The sequence below is a fragment of the Brachionichthys hirsutus genome, unplaced genomic scaffold (assembly GCF_040956055.1).
Source record: "Brachionichthys hirsutus isolate HB-005 unplaced genomic scaffold, CSIRO-AGI_Bhir_v1 contig_1470, whole genome shotgun sequence".
Lineage (NCBI taxonomy): Eukaryota > Metazoa > Chordata > Actinopteri > Lophiiformes > Brachionichthyidae > Brachionichthys > Brachionichthys hirsutus.
The window spans coordinates 177,616-193,442 of NW_027180412.1; the positions used below are offsets into that span (position 1 = coordinate 177,616).

The 15,827-nt window shown below is 41.3% G+C and overlaps 1 protein-coding gene across 1 annotated transcript; it reads right to left on the bottom strand.

Moving 5' to 3' along the window:
* Positions 1–9,136: 9,136 nt before the first annotated feature.
* Positions 9,137–11,332, bottom strand: LOC137914751 (leucine-rich repeat transmembrane protein FLRT1-like). Its single transcript, XM_068758248.1, has one exon. The coding sequence runs from the start codon at positions 11,324–11,326 to the stop codon at positions 9,137–9,139; it is 2,190 nt and encodes a 729-aa protein (XP_068614349.1). The 5' UTR covers positions 11,327–11,332.
* Positions 11,333–15,827: the final 4,495 nt, after the last annotated feature.

Consider the following 15,827-nt stretch of genomic DNA (forward strand, 5'->3'; position numbering starts at 1 on the left):
ATTGATATTTTCCCCAACACTTGCACATATAGCATCCTGAAAAAATTATGCATCATGTTCAGTGATGAAGCGCTGCCTTTCCAACCACAGTAGAAGAAGAGTAACACGCCCTTTGTTGGGCATATTGTGCCTTCAGTGATGCTGACAAAGAACTGAAAGAAGAAATGTCTCAGCTTGAGTAGGACAAACTTTGTCAGAGTTTTGTGGGTAATTTATGAAGCATATAAACACATACAGAAGATCATTTTAAAATAAAAATAAATAAAACAAAGAATTTGTAAAAAATTGAATATAGAATGAATAGTTGTTACTTAATTGTAATGGCAGTAATGGAACTATTATAATATTAATTTTACGTTTTTCCCAGCCTCCTTGGTAAGTAAATGGTTGGAAAAATAATTTCACAGTCTGACAAATCTCTTATTTTAGTGAATTCATTTTAAGATTAGTGTTTCTCCATTCGGACGTTTTACGTATTTACGTTCACATGTGTCGTTGAACCAACTGTGCCAATAATTTTCGAGCAGAAATGAGACACTGAAACATCAAGAGGATGAGAAATGACGGTTTAAATCTCAGTAGAGCAATATTATACTTATTTTGGGCAGTGTTGTCCCTTAATGAAGCATAATGCAGCCTGACAACGCGCTCCGTTTTCCCCTCATCTTTATAATCATACTGTAGTTGAGTGCAGATGACGCAAAACTGGGTGTCCCTGTCTCCTCTATTCTCTCCACCAAGACATGAAAGGCCTCATTGTCTGCTCACAGGTCCTTATCACGGATGATGCTTTTGTCGCACACTCGAGCACACAGAGACACACCGAAAGTACAGGCAGTACACATGGCTCACAATTATTACCATCTTGAAATTGCAGACTATCAGATGCTGAAAGGAGATTTTTATGTGAGCTTAGGAAATTACTATTTATAGCAGGTTTATGCAGTATATCAGTTTATTGTTTTTGTTGAAATTGTCCATGGTTGGGTTTTAGAAGATGTGCATTATTTAGTGCAGTCAATGTTTTGTTCCCAAAGAAGAACATAAGGAAGAAAAGTTCAACATATGAGGATGTCTAGAGAAGGCAAATTGACGATTGGATTGTAGCCTTTAATGAACTCCTTGCTCGATTTCCACCGATTTATTTTGTATAATTTCAGTTACAGATTTGTTGGGGTTTTGAATAAAAAAACCGCAAAAAATATTTCTGTAATTTTATTTTAATTATATCAATAAATCAAATATGTTGTGAAGCTTCTGGCAAACATCTGTTTTCAGTACATGAACAAGGACGATTTTGGTTTATTCGCTTTCAACACAATAAGTGTAATTAAAAATGAAGAATATTTATGTCCCCCTTTTTGTCCTGGACGTGTGTCAAGAAATCTGAAAGCAAGCTGTCAGTTGATTTGCTATAAAAAAGGGAAATGTAAAAAAAGAACCCAAGGACGCTGTAATGTATTGGGATACAGCGAACACCTCAATCACAGCGATGTCGAGCAGCGTTAAGATTTATGGACACCCTTTGCGTTCTGTGTCTTCCGTCAGCTCAGCAGCGTGCGATGTGCTTTGGGGTTCGCACATGGATATGTGAGGCTTGATTCCTTGTACACTTAGTATCATATTTGTACTTATCTAGAAAATCTCTGGAACTAGGAAGGCTAGTTAGCCTACTTATTCCTCCTTAAAGCGTACATGTAACAACCATTATTAATAAAAGGACAAATCATTTTCTAAAAATAAAATTCATTGTAGTTAATTTTGTATTTTCTTTAAGTACATTTATCAGGGCCCAATGAAATGCTTTGAACCTGCTGCGTATCGGTAACATATTTGCAGGCATAGTTCGTTAGTAGACGAGAGTTTTATCTCTTTGTTACCAGAACGGCAGCGACATGAGGAGGGAACGGTCTGTTATCATTCATTGTTGGTGCCTCAAACATTTTTCTCTTTCTCTTTTTTTGGCACAGAGAAACATCAGGATGGACTAGACAGACATCACCTGTTAGCAGCTCACATTCTTTGCTTTCTTTTGTCTCTTCCTACTTTGACAAAATGAAAGTGATTGAATACAGCTATCCAAGCTTTATGGCTGATTCTATTGTAAAATCTGCATATTTTTTATCATTAAATTGCCGTGGCCTTGGATCAGCAGCTCATCATGCGGGCTGGACCTCTGGTGTGATCACAATACACTATATGGCATTTGAAACTAGGTAATGAATAATTTACTGTCTTCCTGGAATTCATTTGTTTTTTGGCTGCAGTGTGCCTGCCTCTGCTGAAGAAAGTCTGAGAGTCAGTACTCCAGAGAAATCACACGTTGCCATAACTACAAGGGCTGAGGTGTATGTTGATCCACCGTGTAGCCCTGGAGAGGTGTGCAGTAAGCCAACAATGAGTGAAGGCTGAGAGCTCTGAAAGACCCCATCCAGCAGGAGCCCGCTGCCTGAAGCTCCTCATTTGAACAATGTCTCTCCACAGTTCGCTCTTGCAGGCAGGAGATAAAACTGCATGCATCACGGTTTATCATGTGTAGAAAAAGACTCCATCAATGTTTTATTTAATGTCAATGTGGGACAGAAGATAGCTCCAACACTTAAAGTTATAAAGGCTTGCCAATCTTTCACATCATCTTTTTCCTAATTGCAAGGTTCCAACCCCCCCCCCAACATCAACAACTCTTGTACACATTATTATAATTAAGCAAAATTAAAAGATAAAACAGAAGCTGGGAAATTGAATATCAGACAGTGGCACAATAAGAGAAATTTGCCTTTTGACACAACTCATTGTGGTCCGAGCAGAAGATGTCTGTCTTATTTCCTCTAGTGAAGTGTCTCTTTTGGACAGACCGCCTAATTCATGGTTTTATAATCCCCTTTGAGACCATCTTATTTTTTTCTCCCTGCTTTTCTCACTGAGGTTTTCCGATTCATTGCGTAAGAGAAACCCAAACCACCACAGCTTCACGTTTTGTTGTTGGATCAGTTCTTACCAAAGTGGCCTTTCACTGGTTTCCTGTAGTGTGTGTGTGTGTGTGTGTGTGTGTGTGTGTGTTGGGAGGAACATATTTGTGTTTATTATTCAGCTTCATCGTGACTCAGTTAAAGTAAAGTGTGTCCAACAACAATGACATTCTCAAACTAAATCCCTGCAAGTTTTTGGATTTTTATTTTTTTTCAGGCTTGTGTCTTTGCGAAGACGCAATCCTTTTCACTGCGCGTACGCGCATTAATGCTTACAAATATGGTACGCTCGTTGTTTTGGCAATTTAAAGTGAATTAGTCCCTTCGCAGTCATGTCTGTGCATCGCATCATTCTCTTGACAGCCTAACTAATGGTTGGAAGCTCAGCAGTGAGGAGTGTCGCTGGGAAGATATTACATATTGTTATGTTATTTTCGCTGAAGCATTAATTGAACACTTCAGAGAGCCGGTTAATTTCTAACATCACCCATCAAGATGGTTGGAGCGGTCTATCATCAGTCAGGCTTAACAATTGAGTGGGATCCTCAAAATTCACATGCAACTAATCTATGCGCGTTGTATATGGTGCGGAAATGATTCTGTCGGGTTGTGCACAACCACTGAAATGTATGTGCGTATGCATTTCACCAGAGCTGTGGATCTACAGGAATACATTAACCTTTCGCTTGAGGAGGTTTAATACATGCAAACACTTGAAGACACTTTACGGCGAGATTCACATTTGCATCTCTCTTAATAGCATTATGCTGAAGAAAATACTGAGCACAGTGTTTAAAATGCATCTGACCTTTTTATTTCACGTTGGGGAGTTTTCTCCCATTGCCTTTGTTGGCTGGATTAAAAGCTTCCAAATGGATTTCAGGCGAACTTGGTCCAGAATAAACCCCATTAAATGTAATTGTGGATCTGTATATGTATGCATGGATTTAAAAATAAATGGAGATTGTGAGGGTCTTCTTTTCAACAAGAAGCTGCGTTTTTCTTTGGATAAGGCTTGTAAAGATTCTTGTCAAGTGTCAACCCTTTATATATTTCTTAGAGGAAAAGTTAGTTGCTGCTCAAGTTGTCAAAACAATGAAAAGCCTCATTTAAGTCACGTGACTGCGGCTTACAGGCTGCTCTATTGATAAAGACGGGGGGGGGGGGGGGGGGGGACAACAACTCCCACACCGAGGACACAACTGTTTAATTTTAATGACAATTTCCAACTTAAATAAATATTAAATGAAAAATACATTCTGTACATGGTAGTTTTTCTTTTCTTTTGGCAAACATCTTCGGGATTGTCGAGTCTTACCGGTGATATGTTTTTTAAGGAGACTGCCGGACTTTGCTGGAGGCCTGCACTCTTCAGAGTGCCAATCTACTTTAGCATTTTAGTGTTAATCATCGCCACAGACAGAATATAGAAGATAAGAACACGTATCCTGTCCATTTGGTGTAGGATGGGCAGTTGTTCAAGTAGGTGTGCCCACTCCTGTTGGGTCCACTCATAATGCGATGAGAAAACTAGCAGGTTTTATGGCTCAGAAGTGTTTCCTGAAAAGCTGGGATGCTCTGTAAATCTTAACCAACACACATAGTCTCAAGTTTCTATTATGGCTTTTACTTATACTCCATATAAAAGCATGAAAAGGCAATATACTTCATTTTCAACAACATTTTCCTTAATTTCTCAGGAAATATTGCTGGAATCTAGATGAAATAAACCCTGTGGAGTTGTTATAAATGGGAAGGCACTGCTAATCCAGGCGTTACTTTTGTTCATGTATGCACATTCTACATAGAGGTGATTTCTTCCAGAGAGAATTTAAAGTTCAATAGAGAATGGCCTACTTAAAGAAAGCACATTGACGCCGTTTGATACAGTGCAAGGGCACGATTCCAACTCAACAGACGTTCACTAAGTCTCTAAGTGTACATCTTTTTGTTGAGTGCAATGTGAGTTGGAATAATTATGCTGGGATGCTTGACATTAGATAATGGACTGCGACAGTGAAAGCCCCCCCCCCCCTTTATAACAGACAAGAAATAAAGAGAGTAAAGAGCTTTCTCTTTCATTAAAAATCCACAACAAATAAGTTGATGGTGTGTTCCTCTAATGCAAATGCACGGTAAAAAGCAACCCATTCCTGGCTATATTAAATATTCTTTTCTGACTCGCCTCTTCACAAACACTCAACATAAGCAGTTCCTCTTACAGTAGATGGACACTTATACTGTTCCCCATTCGTTATATTGATCCATGCTTGCACGAGCATTAGCACTCACTTAGAATGAGAGGCATGTCTTCACCCTTGCATGGGAGCACAAAGCATGAGCACATCCAGACAAATGTCCTCGCGCCGTTTCTCTTGGTAAAACATGCAGCCTTAACACAAACTTCACGGGATGAAAACACACACGCCTGCTTTGGGTTGGCAGATTCTTCCGAATCGAAGCGCACAGCAGCTGATGTATTCATCCAGCGTGTGTGATTTAACGATGTCCTCTCCAGAGCTTCATAAATCATATTAATAATCTCAACTCCTTATTGATTTTTATTTTTTAAGGCATCCCAGTGTATTATTTCATATCACCATCCATTGTTCCTGAATTAATGAACCTCATGCAGGCGCGCGCGCACGCACACACACACACACACACACACACACACACTGAACACTTTTTTTTTTCAGTAGTCTTTATTTATCTGTGTAGAAAAAAAGACAACATACCAATAAATGAAATACAGTAGCATTTTTCACCCATGTTTATGTTTATACGTAACTGTTTTCAGTATCACATCATTTTCAAAGGAAAATATTTCAGCACGAAATGAAAAGAATGCAATAAATGAAGGGAAACTTCATTACTTTTATAAAGAGAAAGACCAAAGCAAATGCAGTAAGAAACAGAAATCTACATCAGAGCTCTTCCAATATTACTGGTACACAGTCACACAGGTTGGAAGAGAGAGCTAGAGGTACTGAAAGTAAAAACTGGTTTCAAAATATATCAGTCTTCCCCATTCTCACCAACTCTGTCTATTTATTTTTTTCCCTTCTACTCTCTCCTCTTCCTCATTTAATCTCTGACTGGATTGCTCGAGTCTCATTTGAAGTTCATCCTCCTTTAAAGTATTTCACTTCTGCTGTAGAAACCCCCCCATAAAGGACGATGTAAATTGGTTAATCTCAGATGTTTCCAGTTCAAAATATCAGTTGCTAAAACCATAACGCGAAGCCTTGCAGTGTCGGGTGACATGATGACAGATTCTGTTAGACAATATACATTTTCGTAGTTGCAACTGCACAATTCGATTTGTATTTCCACTGAGGAGGTTCTAACCTAATGGGTCTAGGCATGTAGCAAGGAAGAACCCAAAAAGTTGGGGTGATTTCGGATAAAGGATTACCTTTCTTCTAATTTGAATATTTCAATGACCTTTTGGGCAATTTTGGTCAATTGAAACCACTTGCCTGAATACCATTAAACTGTGTCAAAGGGTGGCCCATGGGCCATAGAAGAGATCTAAATCCAGAAGAAAACGGGCAATAGTGATATTTGTTTTCTCACAACTATCCAACTGATATCTTAGAATTGATTATGTGGCTAACAGATTAAGGTTTGTAATTAATTTAGACCCCCCCCCCCCCCCCTCCCAAAAACAAACAAACAAAACAAAACAGGAGGCTGTAATAAAGAAGTAGCCAATATTATTTTCAGATTAGTTTGGTGTTGATTGATTGACTTGGCTAATCATTTATACTCAACAAGTTTGTCATAGTTCTTCATACAGTAGAAGCTCTCGCATTGCATTGAGCTGTTATATTTCTCATAACTGAACATAGCTTTATGTCAATGTTGGTATTCTATGTATTTTTCCCATCAATGTGGTGATACTATAATTTGCCAGGTTTGTTTCTTATTCTGTAATATCCAAAAGTAGACAGATTTTCATCACTGATACATTTTCCAATCAGCATATCTCAAGCACAATATATGTATGTACAGTATTTTACAAAATAAAATTACATACACTAAGATAATGTTGCCCACTCTCGGATGTTTGTATTTGAACAATCACAGATAATAATAGAAACAGCTTCCATTACAACCTTTTAGGAAAATTGAAAATAATTTAGAAAAACAAAAAGCTGCAAAACCAATCCTCGAGTAAAAATAATTTACTCACTGCCAGAAAAGAAGGGGTTATTATTATGAGATGTATGACTGGGTTTCTTTCACTGCATTTGACGAGGTAATATCATGATAAAACCAGACCATTGTGTGATTTTGGTTCATGCAGTAATTAACTTAATTCTGAAAGGATATCTTTTTATTTTATGTTCTTGGTCAACATTGTTCTTTAAAAAAGAAAGGGTTTTCTGACTTGCCTGTGTTACAAACGTTTCTGAAATCATGTCGATGGGTCCACTGGGTGACAATGTTCTAATTAAGACATCGTGCAAGATCTTAAAGAGGACTATTAGACAAAACAGCATAAATCATCTGAGATTTTAAGCATAGCAGAAAGAGCGGATATAATCTGAGCGTTACTGTGATAAAGTTGTAATTGAGAAAATGTTATTTTACAATTAATTTTGGGATTAAAAAGGTAATTTGAATGATTACATTTATAATTCATCATTACAAGGATAACCTCATAATATTAGCTATGGCCTCCTTGACAACAGAATTTCCTTCAAATCTGTTCAGTCTTTTCTTTGGAACAGAACCAGATTCCTGATACTCATATGGAGTGAACATTCCCAAATATATAGAAATATGTCAATATTTCTTTATCTGTCAAACCTATACTAAATTATTGATAGGTTGCTTGAGGGTCTTCATTTTTATGTTGATGCCACTCTTCTATTATTTCCCCTGTATAATGTAACCATTTTCTTAAACTTGAGGCTTTCACCTCAGAATTCTGATTCTATCAAATTTTATTTCTCTAATATTTATGACTTTATTTGTGCTTTTCGCAATTTCAACTTTATTCTTGTGGTATTTCCATTTTATTATTGAACTTATAATTACTTTTTTCTCAGTGTGGTCTTAAAACTTCATAATATGATGCACAAGAGGGAGACTGCCCGGAAACTAACGTGCAATGATGACAGGCAACTGAAAACACCTTGAAGGAAGAAAACATTCACAAAGACATTTGCTGAGTGTCGTGGATACAACTTATTGTTTGGATGCCGATGGTCACATGATCACAATCTCTTTCCTTTTTTCAGCTTTTTACCTCCTGCAACTGCAAATGTCTTTGTCACTTGCCCGTTTCTCCACTAATCCGCTTCCCTTTCCCGAATCTTCCTCACACTCGGCAACCAGCTCTACATCCATCCATCCATCGCCACTTTCACTAACCCTCTCTCTCTCTCATTAGTCTCTGGTTTATGTCTCCCATCTCTGTCAGAACTGTTATCACAGCTGTCAGCTCCCTTGGTGAGAACAAAGTCATCCTCCGCTCCCGGCACAACAAAGGACAAGAGAGAAATGAAAGGAAAAAGCCTTAGCCAAAAAAGAGAGGCAAGAAGGAGGAAAAAAAAGGAATAGAGTAAACTAGAGGAAAATGAGGGTGCTAGGAACACATCTTTTCATGTCAACCATGATGCATATTCATGTGTGGGTTAAAGCAACCATTGATTTCTCTCTGTCATCCCTTTTATCTATACAGCACAGAGCATACAGTTGGTAAGAAGATATGAAAGCTATCTCTATAAACATCAAGTGCCTTCTCCACGAATTATAAATATATCTCCTGCTAAATCAGCTAAGCCTACTATTTCAACCTCAAATAAGTTACTGTGTATTATTATGAGCCGAGAAGAACACTAGGTATGAAAGACACTGAAATATCCAAAAGAGAAAATGTCACCATTTATAACTGAGTAGCGCTGAAAGAGGGGCTTCCTGTATGATGTAGCATACACTAGCAGAGTATAATAGGACTAACTTCTGTAACTCAATAGCAGTGTCCATTTAACATAGCTGAAATCAGTCTTTTCTACCTAGTGAACCATTCAGAATTGAACCAGTAGAGGCACAGAGGGTACTTTGGAAAACAAGGACAAAAATGGCCACCAGCCAAGGGATCATCGTCAAATGGCACCTGGCATTCATGGCTCAGGGATTGTGGCCCTGTATCATCACGTGTAGGCATAATCTATGTCGGGGATGCCACCCTCTCTGTAGCCACGGTTGGTACCATAAGTGGCACGATGGTGGCTGGACTGGCTGAGGATGGTGCCATTGAGGCTACCAGCTCCTTGGCTGCTCCGGTAGGTCCCATTAGCTTGGGAAGAAGAGGAGGGGAAAATAGTGTGGATGTAGGTGACATCCTCAAGCTTAGGCTGCAGGGGTGGATTGGCCATAGCTGTCATCTGAAATCCTGCAGCAGGGGCCCTGATCTCTAAGATGGAGGTGTCTTTCTTGGTGCCGGACTCTACATAGTCATCATAATGTTTACCACCTCGGCCCCTGCCGTATGAGCCTGAGTCCCCAGTAATGTAACCTGCTCTTTGTCCATACCAGCAGAATATGCCAAAAATTAACAGCAGGCTTACTAATGCTGTGGCGCCCCCTATGATTCCAGCCAGTGGTAGGGCTGTTAGTTCAGAGTCCTGCCCCTCCTTATCCGACCCCTCTTCTCCTGAATTAACCAGAGCCTCTCCAGTCTCTATCTGAGCACAGGCCGGAGCTGAGTCTTTACTGTTTTTGTCCACGCTTCCAGCCTGTGATGAACCCATGCTGGAACCCCCAAATGAAGGCTCTGGTCGTAGTGGTAACAAGCAGATGAGGTAATGAGAGCGTGGGGTGAGCTGGGTAAGGAGGTACTGCCGCCGTTCTCCAGGAACCAGAGTCTCTGTTATGGAACCAAGAGCTGCACTGCTACCCAACCTCAGCCACGACAGGCGGAAGGAGGGTGCTGGCTGTGGGCATAACCAACTTACCAGTACACTGTCTGAAGAGAGCGGTTTTACAGCCAGCTCCAGGGCATCTCCAGAGACCTGCCCCCCTTCACCGGGAGGCAGAGGCATAATAAGGCCAGGTCGCTTGGCTCGCAGGGTGAAGAGGGAACCTTGTGTGGGAATCAGCAGAGAGGTAGTGGTGGTGCTACCATGGGGGACTGAAGCCACTGCATGCCCCCTTCCAACACCACCTTCATCTCCATCTTTCTCTGCTGGATTTACCCCGATTCCAGGATTTGCACCAGCAACAGGGACTTCACACTGCTCCATCAGGGAGGATAGGTCTCGGAGGGTCTGGCCCCTTACAGACTCAGGACCCTGACAGGTCAGACCCCTGACAGTTACTGCTGCCCCCCGGCCATGCAGCCACACATGGAGCCAGCGAAGACTGCATCCACAGTACCAGGGATTTCCTCGTAGTAGTAGTAGCTCCAGGCTTTCTGTGTCCCTCAGAAGTCCTCGAGGGAGACTGGTCAGATTGTTTCCTGACAGGTCCAGCTTCTGTAAGTGCCGCATCCCATCTAGTGCTCCCCTTGGTATGTGAGTCATTCCGTTGTCTTGCAAATGGAGTCGGACAAGGTGAGCTGAAGGTAAGTTAACTGGCGGCGACTGAAGAGCATTCCTCACCAGAGACAGCTCAGTGAGGTTTGAGAGACGGGAAAAGGTGTCATCAGCAATGCGCGTGTTGGCCAACAGGTTGCCATCCAATACCAAGCGCCTCAGGGAGGAGAGCCCACGGAAGGCATGTGTTGGAATAGTGCTAATTCTGTTATCATCCAATCGCAGCTCTTCCAGGGATGCCGGCAATCCTGCAGGGATGCTTGACAGGTGGTTCCGAGACAGAAAAAGCAGCCTAAGCCGTGGGGTCCCAGAAAATGCTCGCTCCTGGATGCTAACTGTGGATATAGAGTTATCATCCAGGTGTAAACGTTCTAGTAATGGTAACTTTGCCAGAGCAGATCTCGGTAACGTTCTTATGTTATTATCCTGTAAGTGCAGCTCCCGTAAGGAAGGCGGGATATGTATTGGGAATTCATCTAGTTGGTTGGCGTACAGGTATATCACTCGTATGGAGTTGCTGCGTTCCAGTGAGGGTGGCAGCCCAGAATTGCGTAAACGGTTGCTCTGCAAGTAGAGGATGGCAGCCATCAATGGTAGTGGCGGTATTATGCTGAGGCCACGGTCGTTGCAGTAGACGAAACCCTCGTCACAGCGGCACACCGAGGGGCAAACTATGCCCTCGCCTCCCTCATCTGTCTCCATGGCAATGGCTGCTGCCGCCAGTTCCAGCACCTCAGCCAATAAGGTGAGGCACAGGAGGAGCAGAAAGAGCCAATCGCGGAGCTCAGCAAGACTCTCGGCTGCCATGTTGGTGCACAGCTCCTAACTGAAAAAGAGTAAAAGGAAAATTGAATTAAAACAAGTTCAAAGACTATATTACTTTGTTTCTTAAATTAAAGAATGAGCATTACATTTGAGAGAGAAAGCAGAAAGATTTGGCAGGAGAACACCATTTCCAAATAAAAATTGTGTAGGACATACCATAAAGTTCAGATTCATATGGTTAACGAAAGTTCTGTACTTTATGTCTGATGTTAAGAGATCTGTTTCGTCCTCTAAAGTGGTAAAGATTGGAGAATTGTATAGTCAGCAATGCTTTTAGAGGCTGTCGAGTATTTTATAGGTCAGAGCAACCAAGCAGAAGACAAACAGATTACGATGAAGAGAAGGCGATGAAGGGTGGAGTGAGCAGACAGGAAAGATTACAAGAATCAGTGAAAGCAAAAGGATGATAGAGATGGAGAAAATTGGACATTGACAGTCACAGGAAAGGGAAATAAAGGAGAGATTTTTTTTTCCTAAGGAGATTAACTAAAATGGAGTGATTGACATGAAATTAAACGAGGGGACATCAACGAAATCAGATTAATTGCCCACAGTAGCTTTTAATACAAAAGAAGGCATAAGCTAATACATTGAATGAATTATAACTCATCGCCTAGCGAGTCCCTGACATCAAAATCGGTGGCATTAATTTACAGCTACAGACGAAACGAACTCTGTGTGCGAACATTGACAGAACAATATTTTCTGATGTGATAATGATGATGAAAACTGCAGAAATTACATTGGGGCGTGATATGTAGTAGTTTGTATCATTTCTTTAGCCAGTCGGGGGGCCAGAAAATGTACCCTGACATGAAACGCCTGACATGATTTGACAGCACATTTGACAAACAAATCCTTTAAAGGCAAGTAATTTGTTCTCCCCTTCTCTGCACGCATGCATGCCTTTGTGGCGGAGAACTCGGTACTGGATGCAAAGTTTGCCCCTTAGGTGCAGTCAAAATCCATGCAAACTATAAAACAGATAGTGTCGATGGGGGGGGGGGGGGGGGGCCTGAGGTGGGGTAGTGCAAGTTGGACAGTCCATCTGAAGACAAGTAAGTTTCTAGCTTAGTATAAACTGTGTGTTTAAAAAGGAATGGTTCGATGTAGTTTTTCTCTGCCCATGCTTATGTGTGTATATTTAAGTATGCTGCTATGAAAGAGATCTGCATCAGCAGCAAGCAGCTCCTGCCTGAGAACAACACAAAAGCAGCGTTCGATATGTGCGGGTGAAAAAAGAGAGTGCGCCATCATGCATCTCGGCATGGACCCAGTTTTTATTTGTCTATTTTCTTGATGGTATTTTTAGTTTAAATCAGACTATTTCTGCACACTCCGAGCATTTCAGAGAGAAAAGGAGAGAATGAAAGACGTGCAAAGACGAGCTGAGACCGTACTGGAAACACTCTATGAATATGAACAAGCATATGCCTCAGTGCCACACTGCCCCCCCCCCGCTTCCCTTCCATAAACATTCTCTTGGCATGGATCTGCATGTGTGCTCTTCCCTCCATCCCATCTCTTCCTATTGTCACATTCTCCTAATCTTTAGATTTTCTGTCTCCACTCCTCCCTTGCCTGTTTGATTACTCTCTCCCACTCTGCTATCTCTTCATCTTGATGTTCGATGCCATCTACCTTTCCCATCTGCCCACAACCAGCATAATATGTCATTGCATTCACTCTTGGGTTTACTACAGGACTGTCCAAGCAGTCGTCATCCTCCTATTCTCTCTATCTAATAATCTTTTATCGTTTCCTCCACAGTCCTCCGTTGATTTCCTACACACTGAGATTGGATCAATCAGCTCTGCTTCAGTCTTCCTGCCCATTCCTCCTCTCTCCCCTTCTCCATGGCGACTATACTATACTCGGGTTCTCTTTTTATTTAGATGCAGCAGAACCCCCCCCCCCACACACCTTTCCCCCCTTTCCTCTTTTCACTACGCCTCAGTTTTTTTTTTTTTTTGCATTATTTCTTTTCCTTTTGTGGCATTTCTTTCCCTCCTAGACATTAAAATCATGCACTGGAATAAATCCTTGTTGCAGTGCAGATACACAAACTGTATCTGTGTTTCTTGCTTCTCATGGAGCTGAAAGCAAGCTGGAACTGTGGTGTTCCTCCTTGCAGCGAATGCAGGAAGCAGGAAGCACGTGCGCGTATGAATGACTGAACAACCAAGGTGAAAGATGTCTTGCTAACCTGCTCAGTGTCTGCGCCTTTTCAAGTCGGGTCCAAAGCAGCTTTGTTTCTCCCGTATGAAGGATTTCTGCAGCAGAGTATTAATGTGTCCGTTTGCGTCACTGAGGATGTAGCTTTGAGTTGCTGATTGTTCCCGCAGTTTTCTTTGAATCGCTCAGGAATGCAGCCTCGCTCCTCGGGGCCGTTGAATCTTCCTCAGCTTGGGTGAATGATGATAGGGATGATGATAGCCTGTACTCCAAGGCTCGACGATGAGTAGCAGCACCAGCATGGCTCAAAGCCACCTTGGCAACCTCATTTGTGTGTTGTGTGTGTCCTATTGCCAAACTCTCTCTGGGCAAGTGGCTTTTAGGTCTGCCAGCTCAAGTCATCTTCAGCGACCATCCAGAGGGCTTTTTTTCTGAAACCAGCGCTCGACACCCAAATGCTACAGCTGGCAGCCAGAAGACGGTTAGAGGCTCAAGGGCCCTTCTTCGAAGTTAAAAGCAATCCTGGATACTCAGCGGTGGTTCATTCAAAAATAGCAGTGTGTCGTGCGGCGTTCACTTTGAATAAACAGGCAGCGACTTTAGGTAATGAGTAGGATTAAGAGAATGAGTGGCATTTCAGCCCAAAAGGAAATCCAGTATAGTCCTGATGGCCGGTAATTGACTGTATTAAATAATTCCTGCTACTTGAGATTCAGAGTTGAGTGATGGTAATGAGTCCGTTTGAGGCTGTGATGGACAGGTCGGTCTGGTGGAGAACATCGGCAGCGGGATTGCCTCTGCTTCTGCTTCTTTCTCCTGCCCTTTATTTTCCAGCTTCCGTTCTAGTTCAGCAGAATTTCAAGCAGTGCTGTGATGGTGAGTCACAGTGTGAGAAATTCTCCCACAGGTTAGCAGAAATGGTAGACTTGACTGCCGAGTGAAGGACGGCCTGAAATGAGACGGCAGACATGAACAGTATTAGAATCTTTCTTTGAAGATACCCTGAATTATAGGACAAGGAATACAGAAAGTGGAAAATCCCTCTTAAAACACACAATGGTCCATCTGGAGAACATTTGAAATAAAACCAGAGGGCACAAAAAAAGGTAGCAGGTTCCCAGCTAACGAGTTGAACTTTATTATAAATCAACAACATTTTAGGAGATGATGTCAGAGTATAAATTATGAGTCCACACCTGATTAACTGAATCTAAAAATATTCAAACATTGGCAAAACATTTAAGGTGCTGCATGAATGAAATGCATCTTTATTTTTTTATTCCACATTTCTTTGGTGGACATTTTGGTTTTGACCGTGGCCCAATGTGCAATACTAAAATGTATGTGCTGAATATTTTTTTTTAGTTTTCAAGTACAGCATAAAAATACATCTGAAGGTCAGCGATGCATTTGAACAACACTAGGATCCCACGATGAACAGAAATGGTACACTAATGTAGGCTCATATTTTATATCTTTTTATTGTTGCACGATACCTGGAGCGTTCATTAATCACCACACGCTAAGTAACTGTGTCTTATGTTCAAAATCAAACGCCCCTGTGGCTTTGGAAATAAGGTTTTCTTCAGACATACTGCGTGTTCAGAGAGTGATTCATCAAGGCCATTAAATGCTCTGCTGCTCACATTCGCCTGTTCACTTCATCCCAGTGTAAGTAGACAACGTAGCCAACTGGGAAATTATCATGCAGTTTGCTTAAACACAAATTGAGACAAATAAAGGCGGCCTCATTTCCATTTCCAAAGGACACGTGCTTAGCCGAGTTGGGGTTGGTTGGTAAACAGGCGTATATCCTCTAAATTAACATCTATAAAGAATAACACATCCATAAGCAATAATCATATTTATCTTATTCCATAGCATGAAATACTTGCGGTATGCAGTATTTCAGGGCAATGAAAGCGTATTTGAGTGCAACTCAATTATTTTGTAGTACCTGCTTTAGTTTGTGGCGCTTGCATTGGATGAACACAAATTATAGAGGACATTGTGTTTGTTGTTGTAGTGGCTGCAAAGCTCACAGTTTTGATCACTCTTTTAACAGGATTGAGTAAATATATAAAAGAGATTATGCCAGGTAGTTGAGGGACGATGTTGCGTGGTGTATCGCACGATCAATCCTTCTGATAAAATGGCTCCAAACTGATTTCCAGTTTCACAAATGAAACTGATTTATTATGTGTAGACTGCAGCTAACATGTGTAATGAAAACAACATGAGATGGGACTGAATGCTAAACGGACATTATTTGCAAGAGGAGACGACTTTGTGATTGACATTTAAGGAG

Bases quoted from the DNA above. Each gene is read 5' to 3' on its own strand.
- LOC137914751 (XM_068758248.1), bottom strand. From the start codon at position 11,326: ATGGCAGCCGAGAGTCTTGCTGAGCTCCGCGATTGGCTCTTTCTGCTC.